The sequence below is a fragment of the Quercus lobata genome, chromosome 8 (genome assembly GCF_001633185.2).
Source record: "Quercus lobata isolate SW786 chromosome 8, ValleyOak3.0 Primary Assembly, whole genome shotgun sequence".
Classification (NCBI taxonomy): domain Eukaryota; kingdom Viridiplantae; phylum Streptophyta; class Magnoliopsida; order Fagales; family Fagaceae; genus Quercus; species Quercus lobata.
This window is the reverse complement of record NC_044911.1, coordinates 38,888,647-38,908,562: the sequence shown is the minus strand read 5'-3', so window position 1 is coordinate 38,908,562 and position 19,916 is coordinate 38,888,647. Positions and strand designations below refer to the sequence as shown.

At 33.8% G+C, this 19,916-nt stretch overlaps 1 protein-coding gene across 7 annotated transcripts in view; it reads right to left on the bottom strand.

Annotated features, from left to right (window-relative positions):
- The window catches only part of LOC115955683 (two pore calcium channel protein 1-like), a 42,068-nt gene extending 25,836 nt beyond the window's left edge, over positions 1 to 16,232 (bottom strand). For 2 of the 7 annotated variants that reach the window (XM_031073928.1, XM_031073931.1), the window contains exons 1-7: positions 15,892 to 16,232; positions 14,635 to 14,778; positions 14,452 to 14,559; positions 7,367 to 7,462; positions 6,023 to 6,153; positions 3,121 to 3,181; positions 2,520 to 2,686 (exon numbers count right to left, since the gene is read on the bottom strand). In XM_031073928.1, coding sequence (XP_030929788.1) covers positions 2,520 to 2,686; positions 3,121 to 3,181; positions 6,023 to 6,153; positions 7,367 to 7,462; positions 14,452 to 14,559; positions 14,635 to 14,778; positions 15,892 to 16,026 — 842 coding nt within the window. In that variant the 5' untranslated portion in view covers positions 16,027 to 16,232. The remainder of the gene's footprint in view (positions 1 to 2,519; positions 2,687 to 3,120; positions 3,182 to 6,022; positions 6,154 to 7,366; positions 7,463 to 14,451; positions 14,560 to 14,634; positions 14,779 to 15,891) is intronic. The other 5 variants (XM_031073926.1, XM_031073929.1, XM_031073927.1 and 2 more) reach the window with 4 other exon arrangements.
- Positions 16,233 to 19,916: the final 3,684 nt, after the last annotated feature.

The following is a 19,916-nucleotide window of genomic DNA, read 5'->3' as shown; positions in this document are numbered from 1 at the left end:
TTGATAGCGAAAGATCCTGATAGGCTAAGAATGTATTGACCCCTTAGGTAAATTAACCAATTAATTAGGCAAATGAATTAATTAAGTCAATTTAACATGCAATACACGTGGTAGAACAAACAAATCACCAAATAACTAAATATAGCAGAAATTAAATTTAACACAGGTGATTTGTTTACGAATGGAGAAAACCACCGAGACAAAATCCTACCGGGTGAATTTAAGGTCACCACTCCCGAAAATCCACTATTATCAAAACAAGCAATTACAAGTAAAGGAATCCTAGTTCCTTATACCAACCTACAATTAACCCTTACCCCAATACACAATTGGACTTGTAATGTAGTGACAATCTCTCATTTCAATGCACGGCACCCAGTACGTGACTAACCAATTGATGTACGAATCCAAGTACGTGACTAACACACCAACTTGAGAAAGATGTTGGCTACAAAGTTCTTCAATCAATCCACACGATAAAGATCCAGGAGCTCCTTGGTTACAAAACCCTTGGCGCACAAACGCAGCAACTTCTTTCAGATAAAGATGAACTAGGGCAAATTGTCTTCGGTCACAATTTGAGTAAATAATCACTATTAAGTTGCATCACCTTTGACGTCCCTTAAATAATATTTAGGGGTAATTACACATAACCCACCTATGGTTAGGGCGAAAATCACTGTGCCTACCCGTGGTTTAAAAAGTATCACTTAACCCACCTATGGTATGTTTCTGTCAATCTTCGTAACCCACACCTCAAGCCCAGCCATTACAAAAACACCTCTTAACCCCAAAACACAACATAACGCGAATCAAAACACCCAAAACTTAGAAACTTTTCGAGAGAGAGACCTGTGGTGAGATCAACGTGTTCTTCATGGTTTTTATATCTCTTTTTCGGCCTGTCCCGGCCCGGTGGTTTCATCTCATCACGGTGGTTCTGGCTCTTGATAAGTGGTTACAAATTTTCTCGCCATTAATGGGTTGTGGCTCTCCATTTGGTGGTTTTGTGTCACCATTTGTGGGTTTTGTTGGTTTTTGCATTTGGATTTGCTTTATTTTTTTTTTTGCAGAAATCACGGTGGCCAGTGGTTATTGGGGGATTTGGTTATGGGTTCACAATAGAGAGAAAAGAAAGATAGAGGTTTTGGGTTTTAGAGAATTTGGTTATGGGTTCACAATCTCAATCTCACCATAGCCATATCAAACACCTAGCTTCTCTAAATTCTTCTCCAAATCATCCTTGTATGTTGGTAAGCTTTTTTTTTTTTTTTTTTTTTTTTTTTTTTTGAGGTTTAACACATACCCATTATTCAATTTTCTCTCTTTGTTTGGTTTCCAAGAAAATAAAAGAGAAAAAAAAAATTGGGTATTGTAGTTTGTGCTGTTTGAGCTTTATATTGCTGTGTAAAGGTTGAAACTTTTGATTTGTTTTCGATTAGGAAGGAGGAAGAAATTATGGGTTTTGTGATTTATGTTATTGAGGTTCTTATAAAGATGAGAGACTTACTGAAAGTTGAGCAAAGTGGGTGTTTAAGACTAAGATTGAAGAGTTTGATTTCTTTTATAGTTATATGGTTGCTAAGAAAATTTGAGAGAACATGGGAATGTGAAAAAAAAAATTCTGGGTGTGTTCTTCATGTTCAAGATTTATGTGAATTGAGAGAGAGACCAATACCACTTTTTGATCTTGTTTCTCTTGCATTTTTGTGCTATTTTTTGTTTTGGGGGAAGAGAGACATAAAATTTAAGCAAAAATACCTATTTACCCCTGATTTTAACAGAGATGGGTTACAGAAAACAAATGGAACATATCACAAGTAGGTTAAGTGATACTTTTCAAACCACGGGTAGGCAAAGTGATTTTCGCCCAAACCACAGGTGGGTTTAGTATAATTACCCCCTAATCCTTATATATGTCTAGGGTTGTGAAAAAAGAAACACTACACAAATAGCTTGGATATGTGTGAAAAACAAATCTGGAAATCTGAATTTCGTAATTCTTGATAGATACAGCTGTCGAGCTTCAAATATTAAATCTCGATAGATACATCTGTCAAGCTTTAATGAACAACACTTCTTCACTTGATTCTTGGACAGATTTGCATAGCTTCAATACTTGGACTTGAACTTTTGTTCCTTGAAGTATTAAACACATCCTAAATCTACCAAATTATAAGTAAAGTGCGTTTTGTCAAAGGATTAGTCAATTCTATATGACATATGTTCTTAACATGTTCCACATATGTCCTAACAAATCCTGCAGTAATAAATCAACCAGTTGTGCCATCACGAACAGAGTGTGCCACGTGGAAGACCCATGTACAATTAGATTGGACAACATTTTTTTGCTTAAATGACATATCAAAGAAGGGATTAACAGCTTCAAAATGATGCATTACTTTCATACAAAGAACAGCAACAATTGGGCATGTTCCAGTTCAGTAATAGCAAGCCAGAAATTGAACAACACTACAAAAATATAAAAGGAAAAAGGTATCTAAATCACTCCTACTTACTTGTACGCTGGAATCCAAACATCTGGATTGTTGGACGTGGTGAACAAAATAAACATCTGATACAGTGTGGTGCCATACGAAGTAAATACTATTTTCCCTTGTTGGGTATCTTCAAACATGACATAGGCTAACCAACTGGAAAACAGAAGAAATAAAAGCCCTAAAGCCTGCAATTCAAGAAAAGCAGTCAGCAATAAGCATGAAAACTAAAAGCATTAAGCAGTATGTATTTTCATAACTAAACAATGGATTAAAATGGAACAGATGCAAATGAAAGTGAACGATCCTCACAGAGTCACAAGCAAAAAGTAAATTTTCTTGTAAGAAATTTTATTAGAGAGAGAAGACCTTCAAGTACAGATGAAATAGACAAGATTCCACTAAAAAATTACATTGTAAGACTAACGACATCTATAAAATCTACAAAAGGAACAGAGTCCTACCAATATTAATTGACCACTCATACAGTAAAACTGATGTAGTCAAATTTGACACCATTGAATTTATGATTATTTATTTTTACAAATTGTTTATAAACTAGAAAAAATTGTAAACTCAACAACAGTAAAGATAATGTACAACAATAAGATAGTAAAGATACCAAGACATTTAAGTAGGTGTCAAGTATTCCAGCCAAGATGAAGATGGTCGCTCGTAATTCCCTACGAAAAAAAAGAACGAGAAAACATCAAATTAATTTAACATAACATAAGTTGTTTAGAAATTTTTGAATATATACATATATATATATATATATATATCTATCTTACTTATAAAATAAAATAAAAAAAAACAGTTAAAGTAAAGTATAAAGATATGCATGCACATCATGACATGTAACATGTATAGCTATCTACAGTGATTATGCAAGTTCTGATCCAAAAAATTTGATGTCGCCAATGGTTTATAGCTGCATTTAATTAATATTCTGGCCTTCAGACCATCAAGACTTAATTTATGGCCTCTGAGTATGTATCACAGGTCCCACTTCTTTTAATCAGGGAGTTCTCTGTATTAAAGGTTTTTTTTTACCCTTCACTGTCAGCATTGAGTGCATATCTCAAACTGAAAAAGTCTTAGACCTATTGGTAAGGTTCAAGTATGGGGCATGATATTGCCATAATGATTCAGGGAAAATTTGCCAGTTCATTTCACCCTAACAAGATACTTATTTGCACTAGATTTTTTTTTTTTTTTTGGGTAGAGCTTTGCACTGAATTGATTATAACTGAAAACTTTATTCATTAGTACCAAATAAACAACCTGCCTTAAAGCAAAGATACAGAACTAAAACAATCAGCAAATTCCATTTCACAGATTTTTCAGTTCAACAGAATAATGTCTTATGTTCAAAGTACAATTTCAAAAATTTTATCATCTCAGCTCTAAAGATATGATCAATAATTTCTTGTGTATTTGGATGGTTGTGTCTGCCCTTCAGGTTTCACCTAGCAGTCTTTTATTGATTATCACCTCACATGCATATATGTCCTAAGCAAAGACAGTCTTCAAATAAAACAGCTTTATACAATTCCAAATCTTGCTCCATATAGGAATAACCCTTACTCCATAGTTCATTTTTCATTTAACTGCTCTTAGGTCTTCTTGATTATAACTCCATTCACGTGAAGACTAGCGATGAATTTTTTTCTTAATAAGTGATAAAAATCTTAGTAGAAATGGTAGAACGAGTACAAAATGGGGAAAACATTAAATCCTCCTCAACAAATTACAGCCAAAAAAATAAAAAAGAGAGAATCACAATGGTATATGCCTATGATCAGCATCCAGCCATACAAGGATAATACAAAATGAATTTTAAAGATGTTCCATTAAACTTGAAATCATGAAATGTACTGTTATTTCTCTCCCACCAAATTGTCCTCATAAGACAAAGTGAAACTACCACCCAAACCACACTTCTCAAATGGCAAAGAGATCTCCCTTTCCAGCCCACAAACATCTATATTCATTGGGACCACCCATTGCATCTCGAATAGAGATAAAGCTAATGATCATTACCAATGTCCCACAAGAGATAAGCTAATGACCACTATCTCATGGTGAGCAACCTACCCATCAATATTGCAATCAGTACCATCCACCAAGGCGTGGAGAGAGTGAGATACAAATCTTCGGACACATGAACAACTGGAAGCTTGTCAAATGATAACATTCCCAATAATGGTCTCATGCTCGCCCACCATCAAAGAAACCACCAGAAAAGAGACACCACCATAAAATTCCTCAATCCCAGCTATAGGAGAGAGAATGAATGAAGAGGGAGGTTTTTTTTATGATAATTAATTAAGATTTATTAATATAATAAAATAAAATAAAACAGACACCTAGTACACAAGAAGTATACAGGGGTAAACAAATCAAGAACAGAAATTACATGGATCAAGTAAATCAAGAAAATAAGATAAGGATTTGTTTCCCAAAGCTAACAACCAGTCCAATAATGCTCTAAAGAAGAATAATTAGGCCTGGCATGGATCTCTCTTTATCTTTAAAGTATCTACTATTTCTTTCCCTCCAAAGACGCCACATCAAACAATGGGGAATGACCATCCATATATGTCCATTTCGATGACGACCAAACCGATATTGCCAGGAAGCTAGGAGCTCAACAACAGACTTTGGCATAACACAAATTACTCCAAATAAGCCCAAAACCATAGACCACAGATCCTTAGCCACCGGGCAATGAATGAAGAGATGGTCAACAAATTCACCATTCACCTTGAAGAGGGAGATGTTAGAGGGAGAGAGACATCGAAAGACATTTGAGGTCCATTAGCAGCTAGGTGAGGAGGAGCTAAGTTAGCTATTTAATTGATTTGGCAACATTTGATTAAGCCAACTGGACTATATTGGAAGAATTGCACTATGGTAAAATGCAGGATATATGATCCCTAGACAAGGGATGTATATTATTAAAGATTGACATGATTATTAATTTTGGGAAGTCTTTGTCAAGGAAATTAGAGTCTTAGCATACTATAATATTTCTTGGGAAAGTTCTAGAAGGTTCCTATCTGTTTCTAGGGCTTCTAAAGCCTATTAATAGTTCCGGTATTAGTATAACACAGAATCAGCCTTAATGATAATTAAATGCTGAATGGCATTTTGAAAGAGCTTTTCTCCTCCCATCTCTCTCTTCCTCCTCTTCTCTCTCTTCTCTTATATATCATAAGTAGAAGAGTCACATTGTGCTGTCACCTCATCTTCATTCTTTTCTTTCTTATTGTCCTCATTCTCTTTCTTTTCTTACCATGAAAAAAGGACTATCTTGATTTCTTGTTTTAGAGGACCCTACTGCAATTTTTTCATTTCAAAGCATAACGTTTTAAATGTACCTTGGGAAGTATAAGTTCATAAGACTTAACCTCTGCAAAATCAGTGTATGAAACCATGTTTCCTTACATCTAAATTCTAGGCATGCACACACACAAAGATATGGGTAATTAAAAAAAAAAAAGGGTTTTATCACACAATACCTAAAGTTCAGCACGAAAAACACAACTCTGATATATGGTGCAATTCTAAAAGGAAGATAATCAAAGCCCACTGGAGACAAATAGAGAGCATAAACCAGTATATCAGCAACCCAAATTAACAGCAAAGCCACCTGTAAAAAACAAAAATGGAAATTTCACAATCAAACTAAAGGAACAAAATATCACAATATTGAACTTTCAACAAATAAATCAGATATACGTCAGCACCAGACTTTTTTCTTCTCTGGCCTACATATAAAAGGGTCAACATATGAATTGCATTATAAACTGCAAGATCATATGATCTCAAAGATACACTATTTCATATTCTGGTCCAATCATTGTGGATGCTGTTGATGTTTTTGTTGCTGCTACTACTCAAAACTAATCCAAAAATTAATGGAAAGAAAATTTAGAAATTAAGAGGCTACATTTTACTTTCTATCAAGGATATTTCATTGCTTAAGACTTCTTTTCATTATCAACAAAATATGCATTTCGATCTATTCACAGCTTAAATCATAGACCATTGTTTTGGGCCTCCATCCAAATCATAGAAAAACAATATATAATTTTTTTTATATATCAAAGGCAATTTCAGGCTGTCTTACATGGTCAACACTTTAACCTTGATCAAACCAACTCCTGCTAGGAACTCTTTCTATTAGATCCACTTGCTAACCTTTTTTTTTCCAAACTGCATTTAATATGCATTTATCATCAAGTAACTATCATATGAAGAAATCAGATTCTTTTTAGTAAGTAAAGATTTTACTAAAACAGGGCACACCTAGTACACTGGAACTGGAAATATACAAAAGAAATGCAAACAAAGTTATGATAAAAGTGCATAAGGTGCAAAATGGTCACTCAAGAAGCAACATGTGCACTTAAAAAAATGCAACCAAAATAAGAGTATGAACATGGATGATAGAGAATACAAGTAAGGATGAGGTTAAGTCATCTCAATAATAAGAACATATTCAATGAACCAAAATGCAACAACATCTAGAAGCATTTCAATACAAACTAAAGGTGAAAGAAGATCAGAATGACAACCAAAGAGAAAATCCATTGAAGCAACATGAAAAGATAAGTGGTTAATAATACAACTAAGAGAGAATCAGCTAAATAACTAAAGAGGTCAATCTCACAAAAGATTTACTTTCTTTGGTGAACTTATCAGTTATTTGAGTCACAAATTTAAATACCTAGTACAAGATATATACAGAAGGTTCTGATTATCAAAAAATGCTTCTTGGTAAAAACTAAAAACCAGGAAATCACTTTCTTCACTTTTTGGTAAGTCTGAAAATAACTACACGAGAAAGAATCAGGAAGTACCTTTAATCGATTAAGAAGACTTTTCCAATAAAGACAGCACCCTTCATATGAAATTGGAAAGAAGGTATGTATCACAAGTATGAATAGAGATATGCCCTGCATAAGAAAGCAGAAACTAATGAAACTTGCAAAAGATTGTCTCTATAATACATCAAACCAAGGAAACTAGTGGTACAAAAAAAACTAAGCTAAGATGCTCAAATAAACCTTAGGGATCTAGCAACATGCCCAAAATTAAACATTCTGTAGTTCGAGTACAAGATTTATGTACCACCTCAACACCATGTATCATTTCTAAGACTAACCATGTTGGACTTTGTGGAGTCTAGTTTTGTTTGATCCGGTTTGACAACCCAACCCGACCCGAATAATATTACATGGTTTTTATTGGGAGATTTACTGAGGCTTAGTCCATGGAGCGGAGGCGGCCCAAGCCTTAGCCCATTGTGGAACCGACTTTGGTGATTAGCGTTTTTATAGGGTTGTTGCCGTGTTTTTTGTGAGAGAAAATTGTAGCCGCACCTTATATTTTCTTTTTCTCTGATAATAGTGAAATCTTTGTAACTCCGTGGACGTAAGCAAATTGCCGAACCACGTAAATATTGTCTTGTGCGTTTGATTGCTTTCTTTGACGTGTGTTTTCTCTATTTTTTTTTGTTTCTCACAGGTTAGGATTTCGGTTAAATTCCCTACAAACCAGACTATAAATAGCATAAATCCTTGACATGCTATGTATTCAATCAACACCTTCTAACACTAGACGTAATATGATCGAATAACCAAAAAAAGCCCACCGAGAAAACATCATTAACAGGTTATCAGAATTTGATAATGATCACCTACCCACAATCCAACATCCATTAACAAAGATACAACAAATGGCCATGCTCTTTATTTATTTTTTCTTTTCTGTGCTTAACCAAACTACATACCCTTCTCATAATGGGTCAAACCTGAGACTTCTGATCAAAGAAGACAAACTGAGGATTTTGTTCCTTTAAGACAGATTTTTAAACAGGTCTTACTTACTGCCATTATCAAAGAAACTTTCAACAATTCATCATAATCTTTTTCAAAAGATCAAAATTTCACTTGTAATTTTCTTATCAAGTCCAATGACCATCAACTCAAATGGAACTTCCTTCTCTTAGAAGTTTGGCTGGAGAGTTGTGGTTGGTCGGTGATGTCATGGATTCAAAACCTACTGAACATATTTAACTCACCAATCAAAAAATAAATCTTATCAAAAAAATGAAATTTTAGTTGCAATGCTTTTTGGAACATGAACAAACTATAAAATCATATTAAACATTGAAGTTTCTTATCCAAATAGTAGCTATGTAGGACAGATACTTAAATTTGCATCAGTTACAAATATCCAACACAATTTGCATCACTTATAAATATCCAGCAATTCCTCAAAATCTTTTTTTTACTTTTAAATAATGAATTTTATTGAGATCAAACTGATAGAGTCACCCAAGTATACAGGTGTATAAAACTAGGGACCATACAATCAAGCATGCAAATTACAAAGATCTATCAAATCACAAACCAAACATAGAGAATAACTACACACTACTAACATCCAATCCAACAAGGTTTTAAAGAAAAATTATTTAAGATTCGGCAAAGTTCTCTCAGAATCCTCAAAGTTATTCCTGTCCCTCCAAAGGCACCACATCAAAACAATGGGGGGTAGCCATCCAAATATAACCATTTCTATGACAACCAAAATCCTTAAAATCTTGTCAATTAAATATCTAAATCTCATTCCAATCACAAATAAATGGGTGCACTTGAAGTGAAGGATTTTAGGCCTACTAATTTGGAGAGTAGTATTTATAAAATTCTGGTCAAAGTTTGGGCAAACAGATTTAAGGGGGTAATGGGAGATATGGTGTCTAACACTCAAAATGCATGTATTCAAGGAAGATAAATACTTTACAATATCCTCTCTCTTTTTTTAATTCGACAATTACAACAGGGGAGAGAGGATTTGAATCTTGTATGTCTCCATTGGAAATACTTGACACTACCCTGATAGCAAATGAATGTTTAAATAGTCATTTGAAATCTGACAATCTGTGGGTTTTGTGCAAATTGATCTAAAAAAGAATTATGACCACGTCAATTGGGATTTTTTGATTTATTTGTTACAAAGATGTGGCTTTGGGGGAAAAAAGAGAAAGTGTATAGCATTTTGTTTTTCCACATTCAAATTTCTTATCCTAGTGAATGGAACCCCTAGTGGTTTTTCAATAGCAATGGTGGCTAATGTCAAGGAGATCCCCTTTCCTATTATTGTTTGTGGTGGTTGAGGCATGAGAAGGATGTTAGCAAAAGCTGTGTCAAGGGGATGTTTGAATGGCTTTACGATTAATAATATGAGACATAAATGGTGATATCCCATCTCCTTTTCATTAACGATACACTTATCTTCTGCAATGTAAACTCAATCCAACTTTGCTATTTAAGATGCATCCTCATTTGCTTCAAGGCGGTTTCAAGCTTGAGGATCAATTTAAGTAAATCTGAAAATGTGCCCATTGGAGTGGTAATGAATATCAAGGAATTGGCATTAATTTTGGATTACATGTCTCATCCATTCTGATGAAATACTTTTGCCTTTGGGATCTCACTTTAAGGCACATATGTGATTTCATTATAGATAAAATGCACAAGAGATTGACTAGCCAGAAGAAATTGGACTTATCAAAAGGGGGGAGACACTTTCTAATCAAAAGTACGTTATCTAGCCATCCAACTTATTTCTTATATTTATTCCCATTGTCTGTAAGAGTTACAAAAAGGTTGAATAAAAAATTCAAAGGAATTTTCTTTCGGGTGGGATAGGTGAGGGATGCAGTATTCTAAAATGTGGCCCCAACTTACTATGTGCCTATTAATTTCCTAAACATGAGTTCATCATGGTTTATTTAAATTATATAATAAATATTACCCCATGAATAATAAATTTATGTTGATACCACGATAAAATTTGTCAAACAGTATAATTCTGAAAAATTATTAGGTGAATGGCATGCGTTCAAAGTTATTTAGTTAATTGGACTCTTTTTGGAAGTAGATTTTAAGAAACTCGACTTCTGGTCAAAATCAACTCCCATTCTGGCAAATACATAAGTCTGACGTGGAATAAAAAAAGGAAAAAAGCCACGTGGAAGTCAAGTTTACTGAACTCGACTTCTATTAAAAGTCAAGTATAGTGAACTCGACTTCAAGCTTCGGTTACCAACGAGCAAAAGTCACGTACACCATAGAAAATTGAGTATAGCATACTCGACTTCTAGGCTAGTGATTACACCACCTACCCCACCTATCTCAGTTATGTGAGCACGGTAAAAAAAAAATTTTAAATGGAACTCGAGTCTATCAAACTCGAGTTCCAATAAATTTTACACCAACCTCTACTGTCTCAGATATAAACTCTTTGATACACTAATACACTTTTCATCTAACTCACTCAACTCTCACTTCTCCCAGCTCTCTCCCACGCCCAAACTCTCCCTTTCACACACATTGATCATTCTACAAATTAAAAAGCTTTTCTTCTTCTTCAATTTGTAGGTAAATATTCAAAACATTTAATTTTTTTTTGGGCTAGACCTGACTAATATATATACTCACTTTTTCATTCGGTAGATATATATATATACATGCCACTTTTATATTGTTTGTAATAGTAATTTATTATCATTATTATTATTGTTTTTTGTATTTGTTATTTGTGCTTTGCAATGGGTTGTTATTCAATATGTAATAAGTTTTTCTTTGTAATGTGTTGTTATGTATGATGCGAATGAATTGATAACATGTTATTTATTTGCAATGTGTTATAATGTGTAATGATTTGTTAGTTGTAAGATGTAACAAAAATTAATTTTTTAAGGTTAGCGACCATGTATAAATTTGTTTGAGTTTAAAAATTTGTTTATAATTTTTTGGTGGACTATACAATGTTATCTTTATATTTGCCTTGAGGCAATATTTTGTAGTTCATATCAAATAAACGTGTTATATTCGTCACTAAATTTTAGTAAACTTATTTAACTTATAAGCTTGTAATGAGTTCGATTGATTTATATCTATATTATGATGGGGAGCCCTGCAATGATGTGACTTATGAAGTGACATATGATGGGCCTAGTAAAAAGTTAGAGATTATTCAGTTAAAAAAACTGCGGGAGATCAATTTGAAGAAGTTGAAAAAGAAAATTATGAAAGAGCTAGATTTGGACCGTCGGTTGCATGACATAAAAATTATATATCGTGCTCCTCATGCAATGTTCAGTAACTGTATTGTCTTCACGCCTATTGAAATAAAAGTAAACAAGCATGTTAAGATTATGTTTGACAAGATAAACTCTACGCCCCAGTTAAAAACTGCCGAGTTATATATAAGTGTAGAGTCTCGTATAGAAGTTGACGGTGAAGATGTGCAACAAACAACTTTGGAAGGTGGTGGCGAGGAAGAATTCCAATCATTACATGCGGATAGTCATCCGATTCTTACCTCGTGCACCACAATTGGGGATTATACACTACCATGTCAAGAGACACCAACTCCAATGGAGGTTTGCGGATCTAGTTATATGAAACTTGGATTCCCGTTTTTAACCCCCATGAATTTTTTTTTAACCTAAGCTTGAAGTCAAGTTCAATATCCTCAACTTTTAATAGAAGTCGAGTTCAGTAAACTCAACTTCCATGTGGCTTTTTATCTTTTTTTAATCCACGCCAGACTTATATATTTGCCGTAAGGGCGAGTTGATTTTGCCCAAAAGTCAAGTTTCTTAAAATCAACTTCCAAAAAGAGTCTAACTAACTAACTAAATAACTTTGAATGCATGCCATCCACCTAATAATTTTCCAGAATTATACTGTTTGGCAAATTTTGCCTTGATACCACACTGATGCAACCAACAAATGGTTCAAGAAAAAAACAAGAGTAAATATCAAAATATTCTAGAATTATGATCTGGTTTTGATGTGCAGCCTCTTGGATCCTTTCATAGGCTACTTTAGTTATTAGTGACTGTAATAGAGTATTAAGTTTAGGATGAATTCCACGAACCACCCTTTACTCTTGGGTTAATACCAACTAGGTCCAAGACATTCCAAAATTGACCAATTTGGTCCGTAAAGACTATTTTGTCCCTAAACACCACTAAACAACGTTAACCTCCGTTAGTTTCTCTCTCTTCTCTGTCCCTCTCTGTTACTCATCCCTCTTCCCTCACTCTCTCTCCTCAGATCAGCCATAACCACTCCTCAGATTAGCCACAACCACTCAGATTAACTACAACAAGAGCCACAACACAATTTTTACTACCCATACCAAAACCCAGTCAAATCTGCTCCAACAATAGAAAACTCACCACCACATCAAAACCCAAAACCACCCCCGTTGCAAATTCATTCCATATTGGAACCCACCACCACCATCACCGGCCACTAAACCCAACAACCACCTCTGGCCACTAAACCCAGTGACCACCACTGGCGACAAAACCCAACCAAACCCACATCAATAAAACCCAAATCCAAAAATTCCAATCACCACTTAGTAACCCACAACCACCTCACTGCAAATCCACCCTAGATCAAAACCCATAACCACCTCCATTTCAAATCCACCCCAAATCAGACCCACCACCCCCACCACCTTAAACAACCACCGACCACAAAACCCAAATAAAAAAACTCCAACCCACCACAGATCGGAATCCACCACCACCAAAATACCCACAACAAACCAGAACCCATCACCGGCAACCAACAACCACCATAATCACGATCCACAACCAACCCAGACCACCAAACCCATGCACCACTGCCGTTGCAGAGAGAAGAAAGAGATAAATGAAAAGGGTGAATCAGAGAGAGGAGACTGGGTCAGGTTGGAGAGAGAGGCCTGAGGGAAAAGAAGAGCAGAGTGCAGAGAGGTTAGGATTCGCAAAAACAACGCAGAGAGGTCAGAGGGAAGAAGAATGAGAAAGGTAGAAAGACAGCAGACATGTTACGTTTGAGAAAGGTGAAGAAAAAAAAATGTAAAATGACTAACGGAATAGCTAACGGGGTTAGGGATTAAAATGTCTTCAGGGACAAAATTGTCTTTTTAGGTTGAAATTAGTAAGTTTTAAAATGTTTTAAACTTAGTTTGTATTATTACAGACCTCAGGGTGAATGGTGGTTTGTGGAATATACCCTTAAGTTTATTTAGGTTAGAAAGTCGCTAGATCAGTTTTAATTAAGATTTATTAGAATAAGGGGAATCTAGTATTTTTCTAGATTTTCTGGAATGGGCTGTACTACGGGCCCATTTGTCTAATTATATGTTGAGTCTTTTTCTATTTGATTTTGAAGTACCTAATTACTTTGCTTTGTTATTAGGATTGTTGGTCCTTCTAGAGAAGAGGTTATTAGTAGTTCGTACTCCTTTCTACAATTGGGTTTGGTAATAGCTTCTATGTACTATGTAGTCAATAAAATTTAGATAAAGCGATTGACTTTAATAAAATTCCATCAGCTAATTTTTTTAAGCCTTGAGGATGTGATTTCTTAGGAAACTTAGGTGTGGTTGCTTAGGCTTTACCTTATTTTGTTTCATGTTCTATTCACTATTTTGACACCAAAAAGCCTTCAAATTCATTCAAGATCCAATATTTTTGTTACTTAACTTTACCTACACCTTTAAACATCAAATCCTATTCAAGAACCATTAAAAATATCATTAATAATCCTAATTTGGTGCAAAAATTTTTAAGATCCTACATCAACAAGAAACTCCAATCATTTCAAATATATAAGGTAACCACTTGGCACAAAGATAGCAAACAGATGCTGAACAGAAGTGGCTTTGTCCTATAAACTAGATTCCTAAATAGTTTTCAAACAGTTCCATTTTAAATAATTATTATTAAAATTATATTTTTTTTGCAAATTTTTCCATGCCAATCATGTTCAACCAACTCCAATGGTATTCAAAAGAATAATAAAATAGCAGCATACGTCATCAACAGTCTAGAGGTCATATACAATTCTTCTAAATATCTAACTCTTACCTCATAAATAAGAGACTCCTCACCAGTTAAGTAGGGCAATTGCCCAAGAAAGTAGTAATCCCTATCATTGCAAGAATCTGTAGAATAGTTGGTACACCACAAAGGTTTCTGCACAGAGTTTAGAAAGTTCAGAATAAATAAATACCATGGTTTACCAAAAAAATAAAAAATAAAAAACCCAACCTCTAAGAAATTTAGGATTATCATTGCAAAATAATTGAGGGACCAAATGAAATCAAATTGAATAAAAACGAAGTAGGATTTTGCAGCAGTCTGGAAGTTTGATTGATCAAGAATTTGCTCAGGTAAACCAATACCATCTTCAGCCTGCAGAAAGCATTTTCAGCCAATAACCAATAAAAAGTAATCATTTGTTGGAAAATTTTGAGAATAAGAATAATAAAGAAGTAGTGACTGAAAATCTCAAATAATGTTATATAGTTGTTCAGAGAGAGATATGGTAGACAAGGCTAAAAATTTCTATTTGTTTCTTTCTTGGTTACACAATTTGTAAGTCTTCCAAATATCACAAAATCCAATGTAAAACAAAGGACACCTTATGAGGATAAAAAAAATAAAAATTAGAAAAGAGATGCACATCAATGAACTTCTTCTTTGGTTAGTTACACACGTTAACAGAATTATTAAAAAGAAACTTCAGAAATATATCCCTGATTTCATCATGTACTTTAAAGGCTTTCAACAAAATCACAAAAGATTGCAATCATAAAATGGAAGGACAATATTTGAGAAAAAAACAAAACAAAACAAAAAACAAAAAAACATATATTACCAATGTATTGTAAATGTCAAACAGATTAATGTGCCACCCCTTCTATGATTCTATCACCACACATTACAAGATATTAATTTTTTTCAAAATCAATTTGAATTCTCGTATGACTCTTCTTTTTCATTTTCTTTTATGGTAAAAGCTCAAATTAACTTGTCTTCATGGAAACCTATTTTGAAATTCTAAAGACAAGCCCATTATGAAATAGACTTCAAAAATCAGTATTAACAAGAAGCATAATGCTATTTATGTCTTATTGGCAAATGCAACCAAGTGTTTGAATGCAATTGAGAACCTAATGTACAGGACTACATCTAAGTTTTATCCCACTACATATATTATCAAACACAAACCCATTTGAAAATTCACCTCAACATCACCAAATCACATCTAAATCCTCCAAAACTCCACATCCAAAACAAATAAAATAAGCCTAAACAACTATAACTACAATCATTCATTACATTGTTACATAATTACCAAACGCAAAACCCATTATTAAATTCACCATTAAAACACAGCTACATTCACCAAAACTCTAATCTTAACACACCCCAAAAAATAAACACTTTCTTAAAAAGGGAAAGAAGATGAATTATTGGATACATTAAAAAAGTGAAAAAAGTGAAACAGAGAATGAAACGAACCAGATCAACGAGAGCAGCAGCCTTTTCAAAATTCGAGCCGTAAGCAATGGCCTCAGAACGATTATGGTGCTCTCTCTTGCGACCAGCCGCCGCTCTAGCTCTACTGCTTTCTCCGCTTAGCAGAGGGTTCTCCATCTATAAGAGAAATGAAAACTGAAACCAAAATGACAATTGGTTTCAATTCAAAACAACAAAAGCAGAGAAACCGAGACAGAGAGAGAGAGAGAGAGAGGTGGTGAAGATAATAAAGGTTTTGATCCGAGATGTAGTGAGACAGCTTGCTGCTGGTTAAGTGCAGAAAAGACAAAAAAATAATTATCAGTAAAAGTAAAAAAATAGTACTACAAAACTAAAAATTGACATAGATTGAATAAAAAGACAAAAACTGTGTCAGAAAAAAAGTAAGGAAAATTTGAGCTTGCGGGCCGTTAACACAACCCATATGTCAAATGTGTCAACTTTCAACTTTGGCTTCTGTGTCGGGTTACGTAATTACGTTGACTCGTTGAGTCGTGTTCCCATGAGCTACCCCTCGTCACTCTCTTTGAATGGCAATGTTTATTGAGCTCGAATTGTGATATGAAGCCATGATTTTGCTGCAAAGTGTCTGTACGGTTGTGTGTAGAGATAATGGGCACTAATATTTAATGACCGTTTGATATGTTTGTTTAAATAATATTTTTCATTTTTTTTAGAAATATATGTAAATGAAAAATTATATAAAAATATATGTAATATTGTTTAAAAATTAAAAATATATATTTAAAATAATGTACCAAACAATTACTTAACCTCTTGAATTACATATTTTTAACATAAAAAATAAATGAAATTAGTTAAAAAAGTTTCTGGTGGATAATATCCATTTAATTTCACTTAGTTTTTGCTAGCTTATTTGTTAAAAGTGAAACAAAAATTTTAATTTAACCTATTTTCAAAAAAATTAGTTTTGTTGCTTTTTTTAGAAGAAAAGTGAGATAAAAAGCAAAGCTTTGGGAGGTGGAAGCTAAGAGTTTAGGTATCTTTTTAATAAATCTATTATTAGGTTACATTATTTCTATTTTTGTTGCCTTACACTAAATTTATTTAACATAAAAACCTAAATATAATTTGACACATTAATCATGTGTCATGAATGATCATCTTTTTTATATAAGATAGAAATTCTACTTTAATCAAATTTAAATTTATATGCGTGTGAAGCTTCCTCTTGGAAACTTGAATCTCGACCCTTGCCCTCTACACCTCCACAAGAATTTTATAATTGTGAAATGACAATCACACGTGTGGTGTTCATGAATGGTCATTTGACCACCAAAGAAATTTCTCCAAACATACTTGTGTAACACTACTATGTTAAAAATAATAAGAATAATAATAATCAATGATGAAAGCATTCAAGAATTGCATGCTATGATTAGTTTACTATCAATGAAAGCAGTTAAGTAATTAACCATTTCGTGAAAAAGGAAAGAGAAATAAAAGAAAAGCAATATTTAACCCAATGGATTCCTAACATTGAGCTCCCCCTTTCTTTTTATATACTATCAATTTTGATTGATTCTTGTCAAAAATGCTGTCTATTCTAACTTCTAATTTTATAATTTTAACGCTTAGATTATTCTTTCTTATGCTTTTTCCAAAACACTTTTCTTTTCTTTTAGTAATTTAATTCCTAGATAACAAACAAAATTAGAATTTACCAAGTGTTATTGGGATTACAGCCTCTTGCTACTTGTGTTAAAAAATAAATAAATTAGAATTAACATTTTCAGTTTTAAATTTTAATATATAAGAAAGTTCGTTTTAAGAAAAATAAGGATGTCCTATCCCATTCATAGCATCACTCTTTAAATATAGATTGAAGGGCAAAATTTAGCATGATGGGCTTTCACCACATTGGGCTTGACGGATCCAAGCCCATGGGCCGGCAACAGTTGAGCCCAGGGCCTAGAGTGATTCCAGATTCTTGTTACGCACGTAGAGTCTCCAAGAAAATCGGAAACCTAGCGCAAAGAGCATTCCGGCAAAGAGCATTCCGGAAGATACGCGCGTTAATGGAAAATCCACTCTACAAGGAAATGTCTTGTCCATCACGTTTGGGATTACTCAAGAGGATTCCTATAAGGAAAAGACTTCTACATCAAGGAGAAGAGGTCAACCTACTACTATAAAAGTCCCAATACCCTCACAAATTAAGGTACGCATGATTTACCCTCTCTAACACCCTAGAGTTGAGAACAATTCTAACTTGATCGTTGAAGGGTATTTGGCCAATACTACACCGGTGCCCTCGGCGAGATCACTTTTTTATTCTTACAGGTTGTTAGTTTGAGCGAGCGTGGATCGTATAACTCACTGGTGATTTTACGGCATCATCATAGATAATCTCATAAATTACTATAATAACTCCAAACTTGTTTGGAACTAAAATTTTTCCTATTATTATAATTATAGCTACAAGTGAAAGGGAAATTTTGAGTTATAAATATCTCTATTAAAAATACTAGAAAGTGTTGAAGTACAAAACTCGACTTTTTCTTGTTAAATTTATACAGTAACAAAAAAAAAAAAATATCATATCCTTTTTATCAGTAACCCTCGAATTAAATTTTGCCCACAAATATTGTTAGGTTGTTCAAAATTGATATAATAAGATGGCCCCGGGGGCCCAGCTGCTTCCTTTTCACATGGCACAACGACGTTCCCTTCTATTTAAAGCACCAAGGCCCGTTTGTATATATTTGAGTTTGACAGAACAACCAACGCGGCCCTCGACCACGTATATTACGCGTCCAAAAAAGAAAAGTCAAAAAGCATTAATTATTTTCTCTCAGTTTTCAACAAATATTAAATGTTTCCAACCAGAAAGCTTCCTCTCAGTTTTCTCTATAATAGGTTTCCTGATGAGTAGTTCACTGGAGCTTGTTGAAGCTCCCTGCCCGCTTATAGGGATGTCAAGGCTAAAAAGCAACAGCTAGTGATTGTGGGATGTCTTGCCTATGGGTCATTCTATGGTACCCTTTATTTTTTGGGAAATGCTAACAAGTACTCTAAGGGCACTCGTTAAGAATCCAGTTAAAGAAAGTTTTTATAAGAAAAGAAAAAAAGTAATTAATGTTTTGACAGTTTTTTTCATTTCCCATAAAAGTGATGTCAAAACTTTCCTAAAATGGATTCTTAACGAGTGCTCTAAGGGCACTAGTTAGCATGACCATTATTTTTTTGGGGATACAGTACCCACTAAAATCTAAACCACACAATTCTATTAGCTTTAATCTCGATCGTTTAATTAAATTTAATGGTTACGAGTTACCAGCAGAACATGTAAGCATATAAAAGCAACCAAAAAAAATTTGTGTTCCTTCAATTCTGATTTCTGAGACGATCCAGGGAAGACGATGTTGATGCTCTTGAGAGTTGAGACTGCTTCTGCAAACTCCAAGTTGAGACTGCTTCTTATTTTTTTCATTTTCAAAGATTAGAATCACGTTTTTCTTCTTTTTTTTCTTTTCATATGTGGTTTTTTGTTTCTTGGATTTGAATGACTTAAGAACCCTAAACTCCCTAAGGATATGGTTTTGGTGTTCGAATATCATTGATTTTAGATCCTTCAGTTTTATTACTGAAGCAAAATATTTGGGTTTTATTCTTTTAGTTTGGGATTTAGGCAAGTTGAAATCAAAAGTTTCAAACCAACATTTTAATTTTGCTCTCATCTTCTCTAGATGTCAGATTTTGCGTTCCACTAATTTTTGCCTGATTGGATAGGATCATTTTATTTTAGTGACAAGTCACAGCTAGGATATAGTTTTGATTACACATATTTCTATATTCCGAAAATAAGATCATTATTATTTAATATATGTCTTGCTCTATAATGGTTGTTGGGGTACATTTCTTCACACCTAATATTATTTAAATAATACCTACTTATTTCTTTTCAAAATATCACAAACAAATTATTGGGCATGCCTAAATATTTTTCTGACTATCACTATACTAGCCCACAACCTTTTTTCCTC